At 51.8% G+C, this 21,225-nt stretch overlaps 1 protein-coding gene across 1 annotated transcript; it reads left to right on the top strand.

The window, feature by feature from the left end:
• Positions 1 to 1,047: 1,047 nt before the first annotated feature.
• On the top strand, positions 1,048 to 21,014 carry LOC128838917 (extracellular serine/threonine protein kinase FAM20C-like). Its single transcript, XM_054031417.1, has 10 exons — positions 1,048 to 1,914; positions 4,822 to 4,997; positions 5,147 to 5,225; positions 7,193 to 7,285; positions 9,437 to 9,552; positions 10,224 to 10,404; positions 12,251 to 12,360; positions 19,004 to 19,085; positions 19,333 to 19,392; positions 19,741 to 21,014. The coding sequence occupies exons 1-10, from the start codon at positions 1,418 to 1,420 to the stop codon at positions 20,012 to 20,014; spliced, it is 1,668 nt and encodes a 555-aa protein (XP_053887392.1). The 5' UTR covers positions 1,048 to 1,417; the 3' UTR covers positions 20,015 to 21,014.
• Positions 21,015 to 21,225: the final 211 nt, after the last annotated feature.

The following is a 21,225-nucleotide window of genomic DNA, read 5'->3' on the forward strand; positions in this document are numbered from 1 at the left end:
TTCAAAAGGATTGAAATCCTCCAAATCCATTTGGCTTAGAAAGTCGCTAGCAAGCTCATTTGAAACTGATTGAAGATGCAGCTTTCTCTCCCACTTCTGATTCCTGCTTGTCCCATTCTTGTAAAGCATATAGTGCGGTATCAGCAGAAACAAGGTAGTGCAAGGGGCAGGTATCATATAGTGCAGGTACTTGAATAACTCTTCCATGGCACCTTGAGCGTGACATCAGCACCCTTTGCTATTCCAATGCTGGAATCCCACCCCAGATTTGATGATGCACCTAAATTCTGACCCAAAACATCCTCTATTATTCCAGTTCTAGGATCTCCAAAGCAGTTGTACATCCACCTTGCTCCTAACCTACAGCACCAAGTCTGGAACCCCTAAAGCAGCTTTGCCAGCACACCTCACTCCTGATCTGCACCCTTGATGTGCCAATCCCATCCCTCTCCCCTAGCTCTGCCAATACTTAAATTGTTGATATATCCAGTATGAGTGTCTCTGTATGTACGTGTCAGTGAAGAGGTTGGTATGTTTGAGGGGCCTTGTAGGTATGAGGGGGGATGTTAATGTATATGTGGTTGAGTAAGTATATATATACATGTGAGTGGGGATATCTGTCAGTGTCCCATTGTGAGCAGGAGGTGGGAGCAAGTTCTTTATAGGTGGATGAATATGTAGATGTAGGTGCATGCACGTAGATATAAATGCAGATGTAGATGGGGGCATATTAATGCATATGTCAAGATGACTGGGGGGTATGTGAGTAGGAAGGAGTAGGTGAGTGGGTCCTAATGTAGGGGTTAGTGGGCATGTCAGGGTGAGTGTGTGGGACTATGTACGATGGTATGTCAGTGTGAACGGATGGGGGTACTTGGGTGAGTATGTGGGGAGCAGTCTGGGAGAGAGGCTGCAGGGTGGATTAGGTGAGGGGATTGTCTGCAGTCACTTCTGTCATTGAACAATCTGCTGCAACTGATCTGGAACTTGCCCCGTTCACTCTAACCTTGGCACTGCCTGCTCTTCCCTTATCAACACTGATAAACCAAGCCGCAACCTCCCTTCCTCTCGCTGTCCTACTGATAGCTGCCACATCCAGGGGATCCTCTCCACAAGGGACCTGGGAGCTGCTCCGGACTCACTGCCATGGACAGACACGATCACCTTTTGTCCTGAAACGGCAACAGCAGCAGAAGAGAAGGTGACGGGTGTTGCTAGCTTAGTTTTCACCTGCAAACCCCAACTTCTGCATTGCCCTTACTTTTTAACACCGAAACTCCAAATCCAGGGTGCTACACTGCTCGGGACTTCTCCATCCTTCTTGTTTTTGGCAAGGGGATCACACTGCATAAGTATTAACTCTTTCCTACCCACCCGTGGACGTTTGCACCTTGCCACGTGTATCAGCCTGGAGAGGATGTTACGCCGATTGCAGACTCTGCTCCAGAGGAAGTTTAAAATTTTGCTCTTCTCTCTCCTCCTCTTGGCTCTCCTGATGCACATGGCATTGGACTTGGCTCTCCCAGTTGCTCCCAGCTCCTGCAGCTGTATCCCAAAAGCAGCGAACCCCTTGGGCCTCCCGCCATCCGGCCCGTTAGTTTCAGTCCAAAAAAAGTTGAGCCTGCGGATCCTTCAGGATTTCAGTGGCAGCAATGGGTCCTTGGAGAAAGGCTCCCGCTCACTGGAAGGGAGGCCACCAGCAGGTGGCGGAAGCAAGATGGTTCTCAGAGATCGTGACTTTAAGCACCAGTGGGCAGGGGTGAAGTCGGCATGGACAGGGCGGTCAAAGATGGCAGCACTCTTTGAGCATCCCCTCTATAAGATCCCAATCCCGGAACTGGTGAAGAAAGACAAGCTCTTCAGTGTCAACCCCAAAGAGAAGTTCACGCTGAAAAGCAGTGGGAGTGATGAATGGTGAGAGACCACCTGACACAGTATATTCTTTAGGAACACAGTAACCAGACCAGCCTATGGTCCATTTAGCATGGTATCATGTCCAGGGCTGGCCCGAAATGTATTTGGATCCTGGGTAAATAATTATTTTGATGTCCCCACTTTTCCTCCCCCCTTGGTTTAGAAGAGCCAGGTCCCAATCCCAGAAGGCCAGGATGCAATGCCGGCTGGCCAGCCAGCCTTGTGTTCTAGCACAGGGCTATGACCATAAATGTGGCATCCTAAGCTGCTACCCACGTATAGATAAAGCCAGCCATGGGCCTTCCTCCATGAGTGGCCACTCTCCGATCCTTTGCAGGAAGGCACAAAATCCCCATAATGCACCTAACTAACTGTGTGACATCATACCATATTTTTGGGAGGGTGGGGATGTTTTGAATTCAGCGAGTGATCAGCTTTTGCCCTGGAGCATGGGGCATTGTAACTTTATCCTAGTCAGAGTCACTGTTATTCCACACCTCATAAATGGCCTCCTTTTGAACTGTACTAAGCTATTTGCCTCAGCTGTCCTGCGGCAGTAGATTCCACAGATTAGTTATTGGCTATGGCCTGTGTTTTCAGAAGTCACTAGTGATTTTGCGAGCCCCACTGGAGGCTCCTCAGAGGGCAGGTGCTCAACACTTTCTGACAATCAGGCCTCTTTAAAGTGTCTCAAACTGGGCTGCCAAAATCAGACGATATGAGCAAGTATTTCCTTTAGTCCATTTTAAATGTACTTCCTTGTAATGGGAGGGCCCCCTTGTCCTTGTCTCCTGAAAGGAAGTCAAATGGGAACTTTTGGGCTGGCCAGCTCTATACAATTCATTATATTATATAATTTTTATTCTAATAAATATTTATTCTATCTCCTCATCTCCTTTCCAAACTCAATAGTCTTGAAGCTCTCAGTGCATAAGACTTCCCCCTCTCCATAGCACTAACCATTTGCATTCCCGTTCTCCAGACTGCCCCCCCTTTGAAATGTGATGACCAACAGTTAAGTTACCTACAATCTCAGCATTACTTCCTGCCTTGCATTTCATGAGATGCTCTCTGATCTGCACAGGACTTGGTGGTGCAACAATCACACTGTTGGCATGTGGTTATTTGCGTCCCCACGTGCCTGTGTCACCACTATTGCCTAGATGAAGAATTAAAAGCCAGTTGGTAATTAATATTGTAAATACATAGTAGCTACTTTAAAGGAACCACATTGTAGTTATTAAAAATAAAAGTTAGAAAGAATGGAAATTCGGAGCTATATTCCACAAACAACCTTAACCCTATCTATCTCAGAGGATTAGTCTGTCATATGGCTATAATTTAACCTGGAAGATGGGTATGTGTTGTTTAAAGTAGAACTATTAAATGATGTAGTTTCAGTATATTTCCAGGGCAGAGGAGTAGATGTAGAGTATAAACTCTTTGGGGGTGGGACTGTCTCTTTGTTCTATGCTTGTATAGTACCTGGCACAATGGGGTCCTATTCTCAAGTGCCCAGATCCTCAAAGATATTTAAGCTTCTAAGTACATTTAAGGATCTGGGCCTAGGTGCTACTGTAATGTAACATCATAATGCAAGTATGCAGAAACTACACTGATTGATAGTTTTAATAGAGATAACGTGAACTCCTCTCCCCAGGTAAATCAGAGGTATATGACAAACTAATCAAAGGGAAATAGTGGGTCAGGATAAAGGATCAGTGTTAAGGTTGTTTCTGGAAAATAACTATGAATCTCCTTTGTTCTGACATTTTAAAATATATAAATACAGGTGTCTCCTTTAAAGTAATTGATATCATACAACTAACTGTACACACAGGTGGTAATTCTTATGCTGGGAAGAATTCAGTTAGATTTGGGCTCTAAGTAAAAATACAGGCAAAACAGGGCTAAGAAGTTTAAATCTATTGCCTTTCTTAAAGTGATACTGTGGAATTTTTCTCGGATCATCAAATAACGCATCCTCCCTCTTCTGTGCCCAGCAGGCACTGTGGGCCAAAGGTTTGGTCTGCCCTAAAATACTTGTCATGTGGTAAGACCAGATGCAAGGGGACACTTTGGAGAGGCCCAGTCCAGGCAGAGCCAGGGATGCTGTAGGTCAGGACTAGGGTGACCAGACAGCAAGTGTGAAAAATCGGGACGGAGGTGGGGGGGTAATAGGAGCCTATATAAGAAAAAGACACAAAAATCAGGACTGTCCCTGTAAAATCGGGACATCTGGTCACCCTAGTCAGGACTGAGATGTGTGTAGGAGCCTAGGCCTGGAATAGCAGGGAGTGCTCTCCCACCTCTCTTTGTATTGCCATTCCTCCTAGCTCCTTTCTATCGGCCACGTGTGACTCTTGCGTTTGGGGAGGCTGGATCTGAGCACTGGAAGCTCCCTAGAAGTGGGGCAGGGCCATTGGTGCCCGAAATGTAGCCCTGCTCCTGCTTGCCTTCCTCCCCCTGAGGCCCCACCCACCTGATGCTCACTTCTCTCTGCCATCTCCTGCATTAAGGGCAAGTGACGGGGAGGGGGCGGAGAGGAGTGAGCGGGGAGGGACCTTGGGGCGGAGCGTGGGCGCGGCCACGGTCTGGACGCTGGTGGCGTCCCCACCTCTCAGGAGCTTCTGCCGGCGGCGCTCCAAAGGCGGCGGGTCAGCGGTGCGCCACATCCAGCATTGCTTGCTCCATATGGTGAGGTTTAGCCTCCCCAAGCCTCTTATACCCGCTACCCATGTTCCTCTCCAACCAGTCCCCTCTCAGCTTCTTGTTTGCTGATAGATGTGTGAGAAGGGGCTGATCTTGTCTTGGTGTGACCATAAGGGAGCACTTTGGAGATGGAGAGTACATTGTGCATGTCCTAAACCCTGTTGTTGTTATGCGGGGGTGGCTTTTGGGCTGCAGGGTCAGCAGCAGTAAAGCAGAGATGGTCCTTCCGACTGGGAAGACTCCATATGATACCTACCCCACATGGCTCAGGTTCCACATTGGCATCAATCGCTATGAGCTGTACTCCCGGCAGGACCCCATCACTCCTATGCTGCTGGAGGAACTGGCTACACAGAAAATCATTGGCTCAGGTATCAGTCTCACTTGCCTCCCCACGCGTGCCCTCCGTGTCTGCGTTGCTTTTTGTCCCCCTTTCTGTGTCTGTCTGTCTGTCCCTCTCCTCATTCTCTTTTCCCCTTTTCTCCTGCCCTGGCCCTGATTCTTATCTGTATCATTTCAGTCCAGAAACCAGGAGGGACCCAGCTGAAGTTGATCATGACGTTCCCAAATTATGGAGAGGCACTCTTCAAACCCATGAAGTGAGTAAGGCCAGCAGGAGAGGGGCCAGGGCCCGGTCAGTTCCAGAGATGGGCCTGTACCAACATCCTGGATCCCATCCGGGCTTGGGCTCATCTTAAATCATTTCATTACGTGGTGAGGAAATCCAGCTAGGAAACTGAGGGAGGCAGGAACTCTAGCCTTATTCCATGAGCTTACTTACCAGAGCCCCTATAAGGGAAGCTGGTGAGGACATGAGGTGACCTCCCCCACTGACACCTCCTTCCTGGGAACAAGTGAGACATGCTGGTCAGCTGTTTGTTTCTGATGGGGTGGTGCGACCTCTTGTGGTAGAGGGGAGCAAATTCTCAGAGTGGATCATTTTGTACATTGTTTGCACAACTTGTAGGACTTATGAGAGGTGGGGGGCAGGGAGGACGGTTGTACCAGGGGTTCCCGAGCAGGGTGCCCCCCAAAACATCTGTAATGTCTGTGTAAATAAGGAAATGGGAGGAGGTGGGCCCCAGCCAACATGATGTACTGGAGCTGCTCATTTCTCTCTACGGGCCTGACAGCATGTATATGTAAAGAATAACAGCAGGAATGTCAGGATGGGGGACTCTATCCTGGGAAGCAGTGACTGAAAAAGGGTTGGGGGTCATGGTGGATAATAAGCTGAACATGAGCTCTCCGGGAGATGCTGTGGCCAAAAGACCTAATGCAATTCTGAGATGTATAAACAGGGGAATCTCAAGTAGGAGTAGAGAAGTTATTTTATCTGTGTATTTGGGATTGGTGCAAGCGCTGCTGGAGTACTGTGTCCAGTTCTGGTGCCCACAGTTCAAGAAGGATGTTGATAAATTGGAGAGAGTTCAGAGAAAAGCCACGAGAATGATGAAAAAATTAGGAAACACACCTGACACAATGATAGACTCAAGGAGCTCAATCTATTTAGTTTAACAAAGAGACAGTTAAGGGGTGACTTGTTTATAGGCTATAAGTATCTGTATGGGGAACAAATATTTGATAATGGGCTCTTCAGCCTAGCAGAGAAAGGTGTAGCATGACCCAATGGCTGGAAGTGGAAGCTAGACAAATTCAGACTGGAAATAAGATGTAAATTTTTAATGGTGAGAGTAATCAATCATTGGGACAATTTTCCGAGGGCCGTGGTGGATTTTCCATCACTGGCAATTTTTAAATCAAGACTGGATGTTTTTCTAAAGATCTGCTTGAGGAATGAGTTGGGGGAAGTTCTATGGCCTGGGTTATACAGGAGGTCAGGCTAGATAAGTGGTTCTCAACCTATTTACCATTGTGGGTCACATATTCAGCTCTCTATGTATTATGTGGGCTGCAGCTGTGTGCTGTATGGCCCTGAGGGCGTCACATGGGCTGCAGCTGTGTGCTGATTGGGCCACAAGCAGCCCAAGGGGTTGAGAACCACTGAGCTAGATGATCATAATGGTCCCTTCTGGCCTTGGAGTCTATGATTCTGTGAAACATATAGCAAACGATGGGGTGACACTGAGGCAGTTAATGAATGGGGATGGGAAGTGGTTTCCACAGCTCTGGTGTCCACAGTGAGTTTGGAGACGGAAGTGACATAAAACATGCACCTAGATCAGAAAGTGAATGACTCTAAGGCTACATCTTCACTACCCGCCTGAATCGGCGGGTAGAAATCGATCTCTCGGGGATCGAATTATCGCGTCTCGACAATCGATCCCCGAATCAACGCTTGTACTCCACCAGCGCAGGTAGGAGTAAGCGCCGTCGACGGGGAGCCGTGGCAGTCGATTTGCCGCCATCCTCACAGCAGGATAAATCGGCTCCGATACGTCGAATTCAGCTACGCTATTCGCGTATCTTAAATAGATCTTCCCCTCCCCCCCAGTGAAGACATAGCCTAAGTTTCCCCCATAGTGGTGAGCAGGCTTAGACTCAGCACTGGAGGCTTTAACCTCCTCTGTCCCATCTCCCCTCCCCCCCTTCCCTTTCATTTCAGGCAGACCCGGGACCAAGAGACCCCAGCAGATTTCTTTTACTTCTCGGACTTTGAACGACACAATGCAGAAATAGCAGCCTTTCACCTGGACAGGTGAGCCCCTCAAAGCCCTTCCAGCTCCCAGCTCTGTTCTTCAGGGGACAGAGAGTACATCTATTAAAGGAGGCTGGCAGCAGCCCTGAGATCTTAGCCACAGGATCTGCCATTTGCAGGGAGCCCCCTTTCTCCATCTGGTGGGGAAAGAGGGGAATCCTAATTCAGACTGTATGTCACCAAAACATCATGCACATCTACGATGCTATGTAGATTCAGCTCCATGTTCATTCATTCATAAGATCCCGCACACACATTGCTTATTCAGTGGGCCCAAACCTGGCTCTGGAAGGCATATGCCTTTGGCAATGCCCCTCAGTCTTGACCTGCAGCATTTCCTACTCTAGCAGTCCTGGGACCCCCTGATAAAAGCAGCTGTCAATAACCTTCAATCCTGACAGAGCACCCCTCGCCTTCCCCCCAATCCAGCTCTGTCCATGTACTCTTGTCCGGACCCATAGGATCCCCACTGGCCTGCCCCTGGCCAGTTCTGACCTGCCACACAGCTCTGCTGATGTACCCTAATACTGACCCCATGCACTTCCAATCAGGGCCGGCTTCAGGGTTTTGGCCGCCCCAAGCAGCCAAAAAAAAAGAAAAAAAAGCCGCGACTGTGATCGCGATCTGCGGCGGCAATTCGGCGGGAGGTCCTTCGCTCCGAGGCGGAGTGAGGGACCGTCCGCCGAATTGTCGCCGAATACCTGGACGTGCCGCCCCTCTCCCGAGCGGCCGCCCCAAGCACCTGCTTGACAAGCTGGTGCCTGGAGCCGGCCCTGCTTCCAATACAGGCCTCTCCTAAACACAGATTGTCCTGCCAGATTGTAAAGTAATTTTTTGATGTGAACCAATATCTACTTAGGGACAGACCCGACTGAAATCTACCACCATTGCACGTCGGGTGCAGGACACAGCCCCAATGCAACCTATTCTTTATTTCCCCAATGACAAAGTCAGGGAGTTTCTGGTGAATTCCTAGCCTTCATTAGACAAATTTATTTGGTGGCCTGAGAGTGCAGCCACCAACTCTTGCTGGTGGCCGCTCTCACACTTTTCCCTAAAATGCTTAATTAGCTTTAGGAAAAACAAATAAATATGCCCATATACACATCCAAATCATTGTAATTTATTTATTGCAAGCTAGGAAGTCTGTTGTGAAAAGTGATATTAAACATATATCACTTTTCACAGTAGATTAACTCAGCCCCGGCAAGCCTAGGGACAAATTAAGCCCTGGATGGGGGTTGTGGGAGGCAGCGGGGGCCAGGGGTGATGGGGGGGGGGTGGATGACCGGAGAAGGCAGCGGGGGACCAGAGCCTGAAGCCCCGCGACTGTGGGATGGAGTGTGAAGCCATGTGGCTGGAACCTGGGGCCCTGCTATTGCGAGGCCAGAGCGTGGGATTGGAAACCAAAGCCCTGTGGCAAGAGCCTGCTGCCCCACCACCCCAGGGCTGAAGCCCAAAGCCTGAGCTCCACTGCCCATGGGAAGCTGGGGAACTCACTGGCTGCCTGCTCCTCCAGTGTTGTGCCCCAGGTGTCTCCAGAGGGGGGCATGACCCAACCCCTGCTGGCAGCCCTAGCGACCAATACCAAGGTCATGCATCTAGGAGCACCAGGGAGGGGGAGGGGCTGCTGCTTTGCTCCCCCGCATATCCCCCCTAGTCTCAGCCCAGGAAGCTGTGGCCGCAAGAAAAGCCCTTGGTGGCCCCATGTGTCTATGCTGGCTGCATTTGAGAAAAGCTGCATTAGAGAATCTTCTCCAGGAACTTAGGAGTTGTTGTATTGGATCAGATCATCTGTACTCAATCTCCACCTAAGAGAGAGCAGGGCAATGACCCATGGGCCATCTAGGCTGAAAACCTGTATCCAGCACCTGCCAGTATCTGAAGCTTCAGAGGAAGGTGCAAAATCCCCGTGATTTGCACCTAATTGTGCAATACTACGACAGTGGGGTAGTGGAGATATTCCTGACCCCACATCTTACACACCAAAGCATGGTGATCAATAGCCCTTGTCATTTTTACTCTAGCTAAAGTCACTGCAGATGTTGTTCTTACCATCTTCCATTTGGTTGTGAAACAAGCACTCAGGGAAGAAACTGCTTTGGTCCTGTGTTTTGTTTAGTTCCTTGTGTGCTCTCCTTGTCCCCGAAGGATCCTGGATTTCCGGAGAATCCCCCCAGTGTCTGGTCGTTTGGTGAATATAACTAAAGAGATTCGTGACATCACAACTGACAAGAAACTGGCTAGAACCTTCTTCATTTCCCCAGGTGAGTGTTCTCTGCCTGTGTGCCCATCACAAGCTCCCTGGCTGGGCTCCTGTGGGGGGAACTGCAACTCCAGTGACATGCATCTTCACACCCCACTTGCCACTGCCCAACCCACATGTAATTAAGGAATGATCTGCAGTGCATCTGGATGGAGATCACCTGCCTGAGTGCGCTGGAGCCACTCAGGTTCTGCCTGGGTTCTATGTTTTCCTCCAATCCAGATTATCGGCCTGGTTGCTCCATCTCACTAGGGATTACCTGCCCAGGAATCCCATCTTCCCTTGGAGTTATCTGCCTGAATGCCTCTTTCCCAAGATACAGGACTTCCCAACTACTTTACCCAGTGGGCAGGTCCTCTCCCCAAGCGCATCAATCTCCTGCTAGCCGTGTATTTCAGCCTATGGGTGTGATAGTGGGATCCCAGCTATGTCCTTGCTGCTTTCCAGCCACACTGGAGCCCTTTTAGGTTAACTGAACAACGAGAGCAGACCTGCTCTCTTCTAATCTAGATGGATTGCTGTACAGAATTACTGTCCACGTCCTACAGGTGAGCTCTCCTCAGCCAGCATGCCATCGCACTCACCAGATAGGCTCTGTTACTCTTTGGGTGGGTTGGGACTGCTGTTTTTTGCTGACCTTTGCTCTGTCCTGATTTGACCGGCTCCCCCCAGCCAGCAATGTCTGCTTCTTCGGCGAGTGCTCCTACTACTGCTCCACGGAGCACGCCCTGTGTGGCAAACCGGACCAGCTCGAGGGCTCCATGGCGGCCCTTCTGCCCGACAAGGAACTGGCCAAACGCCACTCCTGGCGCAGCCCCTGGAGACGCTCGTACCACAAGAGCAAGAAGGCGGAGTGAGTGTGTTGGGAGGGAAGGTTTGGGTTGCAGGTGGCGAGTGTGGCAATGGGATGGGGGCTGCAGGAGAGATGTGGCGGGGGGACAGCAAGACCTACAGCTGTGTGGGGAAGAGGAGGGGGTGGGGAAGGTGGTACAGAGTCCAGACAGTGTCAAGGCGCTGGGTCAGGGATGCAAACTGAAGGTGGTGGTGTTTCCCACAGCACGGCACACATGATGGGGGACATGAGGGTTGCCAGGTGTCCAGTTTTTGACCGGAATGCCCGGTCGAAAAAGGTCCCTGGAGGCCCCATTAAAAGTCTGGTCAATGGTGCAGTGGGGCTAAGGTAGGCTCCCTGCCTGCCGTGGCTCCATGCGGCTCCTGGAAGCAGCAGCATGTCCTCCCTCTGGCTCCTACGCATAGGGGCAGCCAAGGGACTCCGTGTGCTGCACCTGCCCCAAGTGCCAGCTCCTCAGCTCCAATTGGCCGTGAACTGCAGCCAATGGGAGCTGTGGGGCGGCGCCTGCGGATGGAGCAGTGCACAGAGCCGCCTGACTGCGTAGGAGCCGGAGAGGGAACATGCCACTGCTTCCAGAAGCTGCTTGAGGTAAGCGCCACCCGGAGCTGGCACCCCCCTATGTCCCAACCCCCTGCCCCAGCCATGATCCGTGTTCTGCCCTCCAAACCCCTCAGTCCCAGCCTGGAGAACCCTCCTTCACCCCAAACCCCTCATCCCCGGCCCCACCCAAAGTCTGCACCCCCAGCCAGAGCCCTCACATAAACGCCGTACCCCAACCCTCTGCCCCAGCCCAGAGTCTCCTCCCGCACCTGAACCCCTCATTTCTGGCCACACCCCAGAATCTGAACCCACAGTCCAGAGCCCTCACCCCTTCCCACACCCCAACCCCCTGCCTCAGCCCAGAGCCCCCTCCCATACTCCACACCTCTTGGCTCCACCCCCCAGCCCAGAGCCCCTTCCTGCAGCCCAAACCCCTCATCCCTGGCTCCACCCCAAAACCCATACCCCCAGCCGGAGCCCTCAACCCCTCCCGTATCCCAACCCACTGTCTCAGCCCGGAGACCCCTCCCACACCCGAAACCCCTCATCCCTGCCCCCACCCCAGATCCCACAGAAAAAAATTGGTGAGTGCTCAGCACCCACTGGCAGCTCCCTGCCCTGCCCCCCTCGTTCCAGCTCACCTCTGCTCCATCTCCTCTGCGAGCACGCTGCCGCGTCCTGCTTCTCCCCCCTCCAGCGCTTGTGCCACAAAACAGCTGTTTCGCGGGGCAGGGAGGGAGTGGGGAGGAGGGGGAACATGGCACGCTGGGGGAAGAGGTGGGGCCAGGGCGGGGATTTGGGGAAGGGATCCAATAGGGGCAGGAGGGGGCAGAGTTGGGGTGGGGACTTTGGGGAAGGGGTTGGAATGGGGCAGGGCCAGGGGCGGGGAAAGGGTGGAGTCGGGGCGGGGCCATGGGCGGGGGGGGGGGCGTGAGCACCCACCAGTGCTGGAGAAAGTTGGCGCCTATGTTACGGCCCAGTGAAAATGAGCAAGTGAGAGAGGGTGGGGAGAGCAAGTGACAGAGGATGGGGGGATGGAGTGAGCGGGGGGTGGAGCCTTGGAGAAGGGGCGGAGCTTCAACAGAGGGACAGGGCAAGGGTGTTTGGTTTTGTGCAAGTAGAAAGTTGGCAACCGTAGACATCTACCATGGACTGTCCCTTGAAATCCGTTCCTGGGGGTGGGGATTGAGAAGGCCCAGGGAAGCCCAAACGGTTAAAAGAAGTCATCCGAAGTTTCTGTGATGCTCTCCCCCAGTCCCAGAGCCCAGGACACCTTGTGATTTCCCCCTTCGGCCTCTCTTCTAAGGTGGGAGCTGAATCAGAATTACTGTGCTCAGGTGAGAAAGACACCGCCCTATGACAGCGGCTCCCGCCTGCTCGACCTCATAGACATGACTGTGCTTGACTTCCTGATGGGTGAGTGGGTGCCCCTCTAACAACCTGCCCAAGCCTTCCCAGGCCTGGGCCTACAGATCTGCCCACGTGTGACGCACTCGTGCCTGCAAGGAGGCTCTGAGGCTTTTGCATAGATATTTTTATTCACAGACGACTAGGGTTGCCAGTTTTGGTTGGATGTATTCTTGGAAATTTCATCACATGACAATCTTTAATTAAAGATTAATCTTTAATTCCTGGAGACTCCAGGCCAATCCTGGAGGGTTGGCAACCCTACAGATGACCCCTGCCTGCAGATAGTAGGGGGGCAGAGTCAGGGCACCTGGCTTCAGTAGTGTTACTGAGCATGCTCAGTCTATGTGAGCATGCTCAGTACAAGCCAAGCAGCAAATCCTTGGGGGCACGTGATTCTGCATGCCACTTCTGCTTTTATTTATAGATCAGACAGATCTCACAGGACAATGACAGGGCCCCTTCTGGGGAACTTGCCTGTCTCCACTTCCTGCTTTCCCAGGCTACCCCTTCCCAGCTGTTACTCAGTGTTACTGCATGAGTCCCATGCTCTGCCCCCTATTGGCTGCACTGTGGTACTGCACTTCACACCACATTAGCTATTTCCATCATTACACTTAATTTTAACTTTTAATTTCCAGAATTTTGTTTTAATTCTGATTTAAACCAAATGAACCCTGGGCTCATCCACTTTCCCCCGTTCTTAAATGTCGTTCTTAGCACTCCGGTTATATATTACACTTTCTCCATTACCAGCAGAAAGCTGTTTCCTTCTTGACTGTTATTAATGCCACTGGTACCATAATAACCTGCCCTAGATCACTGAGGTTCAGGTTGTTGTTTGGGAGGATGAAATCCAGCTTATCAAGTGTTCCAGGGTAACAATCACAACAGTGGGTATAATATTGTCCTTTCACATGCTTCCTTGTTGACCAAACTACAGCATTGTTGGTCTACACTACACTGGGAGAGCTACTTTCCTCTTAGTAAAGGGGTCTTTTTATCTTATCTGTGCCAAGGTTTGCGCCCCCCCACATCTAACTTCAGCATCCTGCTTTGCTTAGCTGGCCATCATTGCCTATATCTGTTTTTGCATCCTCTGGGCTGGAGTGTACAGCCAATGGCTCACCCCTTCGAGCACTGCCAACAAATCACAATTTCCTGTACAAAGGCCCTAGAAATAGTACCAACTAGTGAAAATAGCTGTGCTGAAATTATTCCATTCTTGAGTTGTTGTGGCCCTAGGAACTCTTTAAATCAAGGCAATAAGGCTCGATAGCATCTATGAGCTTTGTGATTCATCTGTCTTCTCCCTTCCCACTATCGGCATTCAGAGCAGCTAGCGTTATGGTGCCATCTATTTTGAAGCAAGAGGGCAAAAAAAATGGTTAAATCCTGCTGTTACAGTAGCCACAGAGAGTATGTCCACACAGCAAAGAGAAACGTGGGCTTGCGGGACTTGGGCTGCAAGGCTGTTTCATTGCTGTGTAGACTTCATGGCTCTGGCTGGAGCCCAAGCTCTCGGACTCTGCAGGTTGGCAGGATCCCAGAGTTTGGGCTGTGGCCCAAGCCCGGATGTCCGCACAGCAATGAAACAGCCCTGTGAGCCCAAGTTGGCTAGCGCAGGCAGCCACGGGTTTTGATTTGCTGGGTAGACATCCGGAGTCAGTGCATCCTGACTCCTGCCATGTGACAGGGACCTGATCTTTTGTAACCCCACATCTGATGACTGAAGCCAGGAATAAAGACCAGTCGGTTATGTTCTGAATGTCTGTCATAGGATGGGAGAAGAACTTACATTTACTTCAGTGGGGCCATATGGGATGTAAATCTATGTGGCCTATATGTCTTGTGCTCTTACACTGGGTGGCTGGTGTTTTTAACGTATCTCCAAGCTGTTGAACAGTAGGATCTACATTCCCTTTCCTACAGACAATATTCAGTTTTACAGCATTTGCTGCACAGGTGCATTCAGCCGAAGGACGATGATGGGTATTGCCCAGTCACTGGCTAATGCCGTTAGTGTTTTTTTTCCCTACCACTTTCATTCCTGCCCCTCCTGTTTCATACCCTTCTTCTTTGCTATGGACGTATTCCAGTGCCATGCCTCGGTGCTGTTCACAATGTTCTGTTCACTTAGGGATCTGAAGCACGTGTCTAGATCACTGCTTGTTTGTTGTCTCTGCTGAGTCCCAATTTCTTTAACTGGTTACATAACTTGGATAGTTTCCCTTTTCCACTATCTTTTGTCACTGCTGCAAGCAGTTAGGCTGATTTTGCTGCTGGTGCCATTGGACTTACTTCTGCTCCATTTATGGCTATTGTTCATTAATAGCTTTCAGGGTGCCCCAGATTGTTGCAGTGAGAATAGTTGGAGGCCTTCAGTCTCAGCTCCATGCTGGGGATAGATGGATCCTCCAAGTCCCACACACAACTTAGACTTTGAAATTAATGTCTTAGATTTGTCCTCAGTGATCTCTTCTCTTTCATCCCTTTCTCGATTTTTATTCTGCTACTTATCTGCCTCTTCCTTTTCCTGGATTCAGTTCAGTTTACATCCTGTCAAATACCACCAGATGGATTAACTGGGCATGCTGTTGTGGAGCAATAAGACTCATGTATGTATTGCTGAGCATTGCAACTTCACTCCTTCTTTGGGAGTTCCCAGTTTCTCTGCAGGCCATTTTCCTCCCTTGACCCTTCTGTTAGCATTATCCATGTTTTCAAACACTTCTGTCCTTTGACCCCAGAGTTGAAGGTTGTTCCCTGAAGCAGATGTCTGAATGTTGGTGCCCCAAACTTTAAGGAGTCTGTAACAGATGATGCCTCTAGGGTTACCATACGTCCGGATTTTCCCAGACATATCCGGCTTTTGGGGGCTCAAATCCCCGTCCGGGGGGAAATCCCCAAAAGCCGGGCATGTCCGGGAAAATCAGGAGGGAGGGAGGGCTCGGCCAGGGCCTCTTTGGCCGGGCCGGTGCGGGGCCGGGCCGGGGTCGCGGGGCCGGGCGGGGAGCAGGGGGCGCGGTGCCGGGGGCCGGGCCGCCGGGGGGTGCGCCGGGCCGCGGAGCTGGTCCAGGGTCGCGCCGGGCCGCGGAGCCGGGCCGCTGGGGGGTGCGCCGGGCCGGGCCGCGGGGGTGCGCCGGGCCGCGGAGCCGGTCCAGGGTCGCGCCGGGCCGCGGAGCCGGGCCGCTGGGGGGTGCGCCGGGCCGGGCCGCTGGGGGGTGCGCCGGGCCGGGGGGGTGCGCCGAGCCGGGAGCCGCGGGGTGCGCTGAGCCGGGGGGCCGGTCCGGGAGCCGGTCCGGGGTCGCGGGGCCTGGGGGTGCGCCGGGCCGCAGAGCCGCGGGGTGCGCTGAGCCGGGGGGCCGGTCTGGGGTCGCGGGGGTGCGCCGAGCCGCGGGGTGCGCTGAGCCTGGGGGCCGGTTCGGGAGCCGGTCCGGGGTTGCGGGGCCGGGGGGTGCGCCGGGCTGCGGGGGTGCGCCGAGCCGCGGAGCCGCGGGGGTGCGCCGAGCCGGGGGGCCGGTTCGGGAGCCGGTCCGGGGTTGCGGGGCCGGGGGGTGCGCCGGGCTGCGGGGGTGCGCCGAGCCGCGGAGCCGCGGGGGTGCACCGAGCCGGGGGGCCGGTTCGGGAGCCGGTCCGGGGTCGCAGGGCCGGGGGGTGCGCCGGGCCGCCAGGGGCCGGCCGGCAGTGCTGGGCGGGCCGGGTGTGGTCGGCCGGGGCCGGCCGGCACCCCAGGGCCCGAGCCGACCCAGGCTGGAGCCGCGGGGGGGCCAGCCTAGGCCGCACCTCCTCCCCCCCCCCTTTACCTGCTTCAGGCTTCCCGCGAATTAAATGTTCGCGGGAAGCAGGGGAGGGGGCGGAGACTTTGGGGAGGGGGCGGAGTTGGGGCGGGGGCATGGGCGGGGCTGGGGGCGGGGCCGGGGTCCCCTGGAGTGTCCTCCATTTGGAGGCACAAAATATGGTAACCCTAGATGCCTCCCTCTCTCTAATTTTCTTCCTCTGGAATAAATGTGGAACTATGGCCAAGACTTTCAAAAGTGTTGAGTGATTTTAGATGCCCAACTTGAGACATCTTAAAGTGGCCTGATTGTCAGAAGGTGCTGAGTACTGGCCCTCTGCAAATCAGGCCTTTTAAGCTGTCCAGATCAGGGACCCCAAATCACTAATCATCACCTTTTAAAATCTTGGCCTGTGTCATTGTGCTAGCCAGTATTCACTCTCTGGTGCAGGCCTTTTCCTGCACCCGGATGCCTTACGCCTGACGACATACTGGAATAGTGGTCACCATTTTTCTTCTCAACTCTTCTTTCTGCAGCTTGGACAACAGCTACATCCCTGGTATCTCCTTGGCTGGTACCTCAACACTGTCCTGCAAGGGACTTCGGAGATCTTCCCCATTAGCTTATTTCACTTGTTTCCCCATATAGGCATATTATCGGATAAATTGTCCATTAAGCAAGTGTTAAACTTTCCTCTGAAGTGTATTGCACTGGCCATTGCTAAAGAGAGGGGGCTGGGCTTGATTGACCATCAGTCCTGACTTGTCTGCTTATCTCTGTTGTCATGATTAGCTGCTTAACTCTACTGGAGTTTATTTTCCCTGGCCATTTACAGTACCTTACCGTTCTCAGGGTCCTGCCATAGTAAGTGTTCCATGAGACTGAATTTTGGTGTCTGGAGACAAGCAGATCCAATCAGTTTCTGCTGCCTTTTTGCTTCCAGTACTACCGCTGAATCCATGTGTTCAAGCAGAAATTCATCAGACCTTGCTTCTCTTGAGATCACTGCAGGTGAGGTCACAGTTCAGTCTGAATGCTGCTGTCAATAAATCTGTCAGCAGGGTGTGAAAAAACAGTTTGTGGACATGAGCTGCTTCATATTTTGTCCCTGAGCAGGGTGTCCAGGCGCAGACAAAATCAGATTGCCGGGATCCCTAGCACATCCAGCGAAGTCTGATGTGCTCTCTTTAGAGCTCTGTGTCAATCCCACCTGCCGCTGGTACAATTCTGTCAAAAGCCTTGCTCAGCATAATATCTTCACCTATAGCTTTTGCTTTAATTAGAGTGAAGTTGGAATGCATCTCATGGCAATTCCTCACGGGGGAACCAGGAACCATGGCTGATTTAGCTGTAGCAGTATAGTTAAAGCAGTACAATTGCTGTGTGTAGACAAGCCCTTAAATCCCTTTTGTTATTTCTCTCTCCTCACTGGGGTTTGCGGCTCCTTCCAGTTTAGTACCATCTGTGAAAGCCATTAACATGCTATTCACTCCCTCTTCCAGATGTTAAATGAGATGGCTCCACCACTTATCTCTGCAGTACCCCTCTCTAGGCTGCTCCTCCAACTCACTACTGTGCCATTGCTTGCTAGTCTTTCTTAGAGTTTCCATCCAGGTTCCAGTCCACAGGACAGTGACATATCCAAGATGATATCGACATCAATTTTAAGAGTAAGGATTCTGTGAGCCACAGTATCCAATGTTTTACTAAGATCCATTGACTTTGTAATTTTATCTAAAAAGCAGGAGAGTTTGACTGACAAGATCTATTATTGATAAATCTTGTGCTGTTTGTTACTCATGGCTCCATTATCCTGAATGGTGATTGCTAGGATCATTCTTCTTTCCTTTTTTAAAGATCAGCATCTCAACTGCTTTGTTCTAGTCTCTGATGATCTCTATGGATGTTCAAAAATAATCAGGGGTCCAAAAATATGTTAGCTTCTTCCTTCACTACCTGAGGATATATAGAAACCAGGCCATCTTCTTTACTCCCTTCACAGTTCCAACCTGCTCCACTCTACTCCCAGCTATTCCAGTCCTGCCCAATCCCACCGTACCTACAGCTCTACCTTTGCACTTCAGTCCTGGCATGCAGCTCTCTCCTGCAGTTCCATTTCCCCACACTACAAGCACACAGACCGGAGCTGTAGCATCCCCCACTGTCCTAGTCTGGGACCTCCCCTGAAGAGAAATAGCCACTCCTGTCAAACAAGGCAGTGATTTTGAGGCCTACCAAACTCATTTCACTGATGACCCACTAGAAGTTCAACCCACGTCTCTAAAGGAGAAAGGTTACATACAGCCCTAATTCAGCCTCTCCCCGCCATGAGACACTTTCTTTGCCCTGGCCTACACTGCAGAGTTTGGTCGACATAAGGCAGCTTACGTCAACCTAACTCGGTAAGTGTTTATGCTACAATGTTGCTCCTGCTGATGTAACTTAAACTCACCCACTATGCCGACTTAATAACTCCACCTTCACAAGAGGTATAGTGCTTAGGTCGACGTGGTTAGGTCGATGCAGTGTCTGTGTAGACACTGCATTGCTTACATCAACCATTGCTGCCTTTCAGATGCCGTCACACAATGCCCCACACTGACAGTGAAATCAGTGCCCCTGGCTCCTGGTGAGGACATGCACTGCTGACACAAGGAGCATAGTGTGAACAGGCAAAAGTGATTTAATTACTGTGGTGGCTGTGTCGACGTAACTTAGGTCAACGTAATTTTGTAGGGTAGACACGCTCTTTGTCTACTCTATCCCTGGAGCTCAGGATGTGCTTGAAGCAGAATGTCCAATTTATCTTCTCTGCTGCTTTCCCCCTTCCCCTTTGCCCTTCCCCTGTCCCCATTCTCCTCTCCCTTCTGCAGGTAACATGGACCGACACCACTATGAGACTTTTGAGAAGTTTGGTAATGACACCTTCCTGCTTCACCTGGACAATGGCCGAGGGTAAGAGTGGGAGATGGACTCCTGCTGACAAGGAGTATGGAGAACAGCAGACACAGGGAGGCCATGGGAAGGATCTGGCAGGGGGTGTCTCTGCACATGCTGGGAATGATGTGGCAGCCCAGACATGACTTGTGATGTCATTGCCATATTGCTATTGAGGTCTCTGGCCCAGGTGGGATGGACAATATTGCACAGTCCATAAGGGGCACATTACGCTCATAATCGACACTCTCTTTGCTCTCCTTAGATTTGGGAGACATTCTCATGATGAAATGTCCATCCTGGCCCCTCTCCAGCAGTGCTGCAGGTAATGGCTCTCTTTACCCCTTCCCTCCTGCCCAATTCCACCCCAGAGGGGGTAACTTTCTAAGGAATCAGTGGAAGTCTGATTGTTCTGGTTCAGGAAGTGCCCTGTCTGGGCTTGGGCGACTGGATTTTCAAAGTGAAAAAGCAGGATCTCTGTCACATGGTGTAGACACCATGACACCCCAGAGGTGTCGGTTTCAGCAGTGGGCGAGCGATCCCTGCATATACTGTCTGCAAAGCACTTTGGGATCAGTCAGGCTGCACGGCACTGCATGAATAGCAGGTGTTGTCGGGGCTGGGTTGATTTTTCTTTTCTCCTTTCTTCCCTTCCACCCACCCCCACTCTTAGTATCAAGAAGTCGACATTCTTGCGCTTGCAGCTGCTTGCCACGGAGCCGTACCGCCTCAGTGACGTCATGCGGGAGGCGCTGGCCTCAGACCGCCTCTCGCCAGTCCTCTCAGAGCCTCACCTGGAAGCTCTGGACCGGCGGCTCCAGCGAGTACTGGACATGGTGCGGGTGTGCATGGCAAAGGGAGGCCAGAAGGAGGTGCTGGTGGATGACATGGGAAAGCTGAAACAGGCAATATGGCAGCGCCAAGAGACAAGGAGCAAAAAAGCGTGATGGGCTGAGCAGACACTCCTTCCCACCATGACCCCAAGGCTGCCTCTGCAATCTGGACGCTTGCTGAATGAGAATCAGCACTGGTGCAGCCACAGCTAGGTGCCCATACTGGGGGCATAGTCCCTGGATCTACTGATGGTGGGGAGAGGGAGACAGTTTAGATGGGGAAGTGAGTGGGGCAAAGAGACAAGAGGGAGGTCTGGCTGTAATCAAAAGGGGAACCCTACAAAGTGAACCCAGGGGAAGGAAGTAGATTTCAAACTCCGGTAAGAGTTCAGCTCCTGCAGAGTCCTGGAGCCAACAGGGCCGGTCTACACTAGAAACGTGCATCGGCACAGCTGCACCGATGCAGCTGCGCCGCTGTAGCACTTCTGGAGAAGATGCTGTAAGCCAATGGGAGAGAGCTCTCCTATCGGCATAATAGCTCCGCCTCCCTGAGAGGCGGTAGATGTGTCAGCGGGAGAAACTCTCCTGACGCCATAACGCTGTCTACACGGTGGGTTAGGTCAGTATAACTACATTGCTCAGGGGGTGGATTTTTCACACCCCTGAGCGACGCAGTTATACTGAAGTAAGTGTGCAGGGTAGGCCTGGGTTTAGGTAAGGCTGCGGAGCCCGGGCTACTTAGGGAGAAAGGTTGCTCTTGTGGATAAGACACTTCTGGAGACTAAGGAGATCTGGGTTCATTTTTTGGCTCTGCCATCACCTCTGTGACTTTGGGTAAGTCACTCATCTCTCTGTGCCTCTGCTCCCCTTCTGTAAAAGGGGGATAATAATCATGTCTTTCTCTCACCTGTGTCTGTTTGTTTGTAAGCTCTTTGGGCCAGGGACTGTCTCTCACTATGTGTTTGCACAGCACCTAGCACAATGGGGCGCTGATTTTGGTTAGCGTCTCGAAGCACTGCTGGAATACAAGTAAATAACAGATAAATATTTTGCAGGGGGAAAGCCCCCAGTGGGGACTCCCTGTCTGTACAGTGACCATTATATTAAAAATCATAGCTCCTTAGCCCACATTTAAGGTGTGTCAGTGTTTTTGTTACTCAGCCTGTGATATGTGAGTTAATAAATAACCCCCGCCTAACTGGGAGCGCACTGCCATGGCTGGAAATTCACGGACACAGTAACTGGGGGGCTTTGGGGGTGCTTCAGATCACCAAGGAATCATAGTCTAGTGATTAGTGTGTGGCTTGGGGAGTGAGAGGACCTGG

The sequence above is a fragment of the Malaclemys terrapin genome, chromosome 1, assembly GCF_027887155.1.
Source record: "Malaclemys terrapin pileata isolate rMalTer1 chromosome 1, rMalTer1.hap1, whole genome shotgun sequence".
NCBI classification, from domain to species: Eukaryota; Metazoa; Chordata; order Testudines; family Emydidae; genus Malaclemys; species Malaclemys terrapin.

Coding starts and splice junctions, on each gene's coding strand:
- LOC128838917 (XM_054031417.1), top strand. CDS start 1,418: ATGTTACGCCGATTGCAGACTCTGCTCCAGAGGAAGTTTAAAATTTTG. Junction 1,915..4,821: donor AGCAGTGGGAGTGATGAATG/GTGAGAGACCAC, acceptor TTTGGGCTGCAG/GGTCAGCAGCAGTAAAGCAG. Junction 19,086..19,332: donor CACCTGGACAATGGCCGAGG/GTAAGAGTGGGA, acceptor TGCTCTCCTTAG/ATTTGGGAGACATTCTCATG.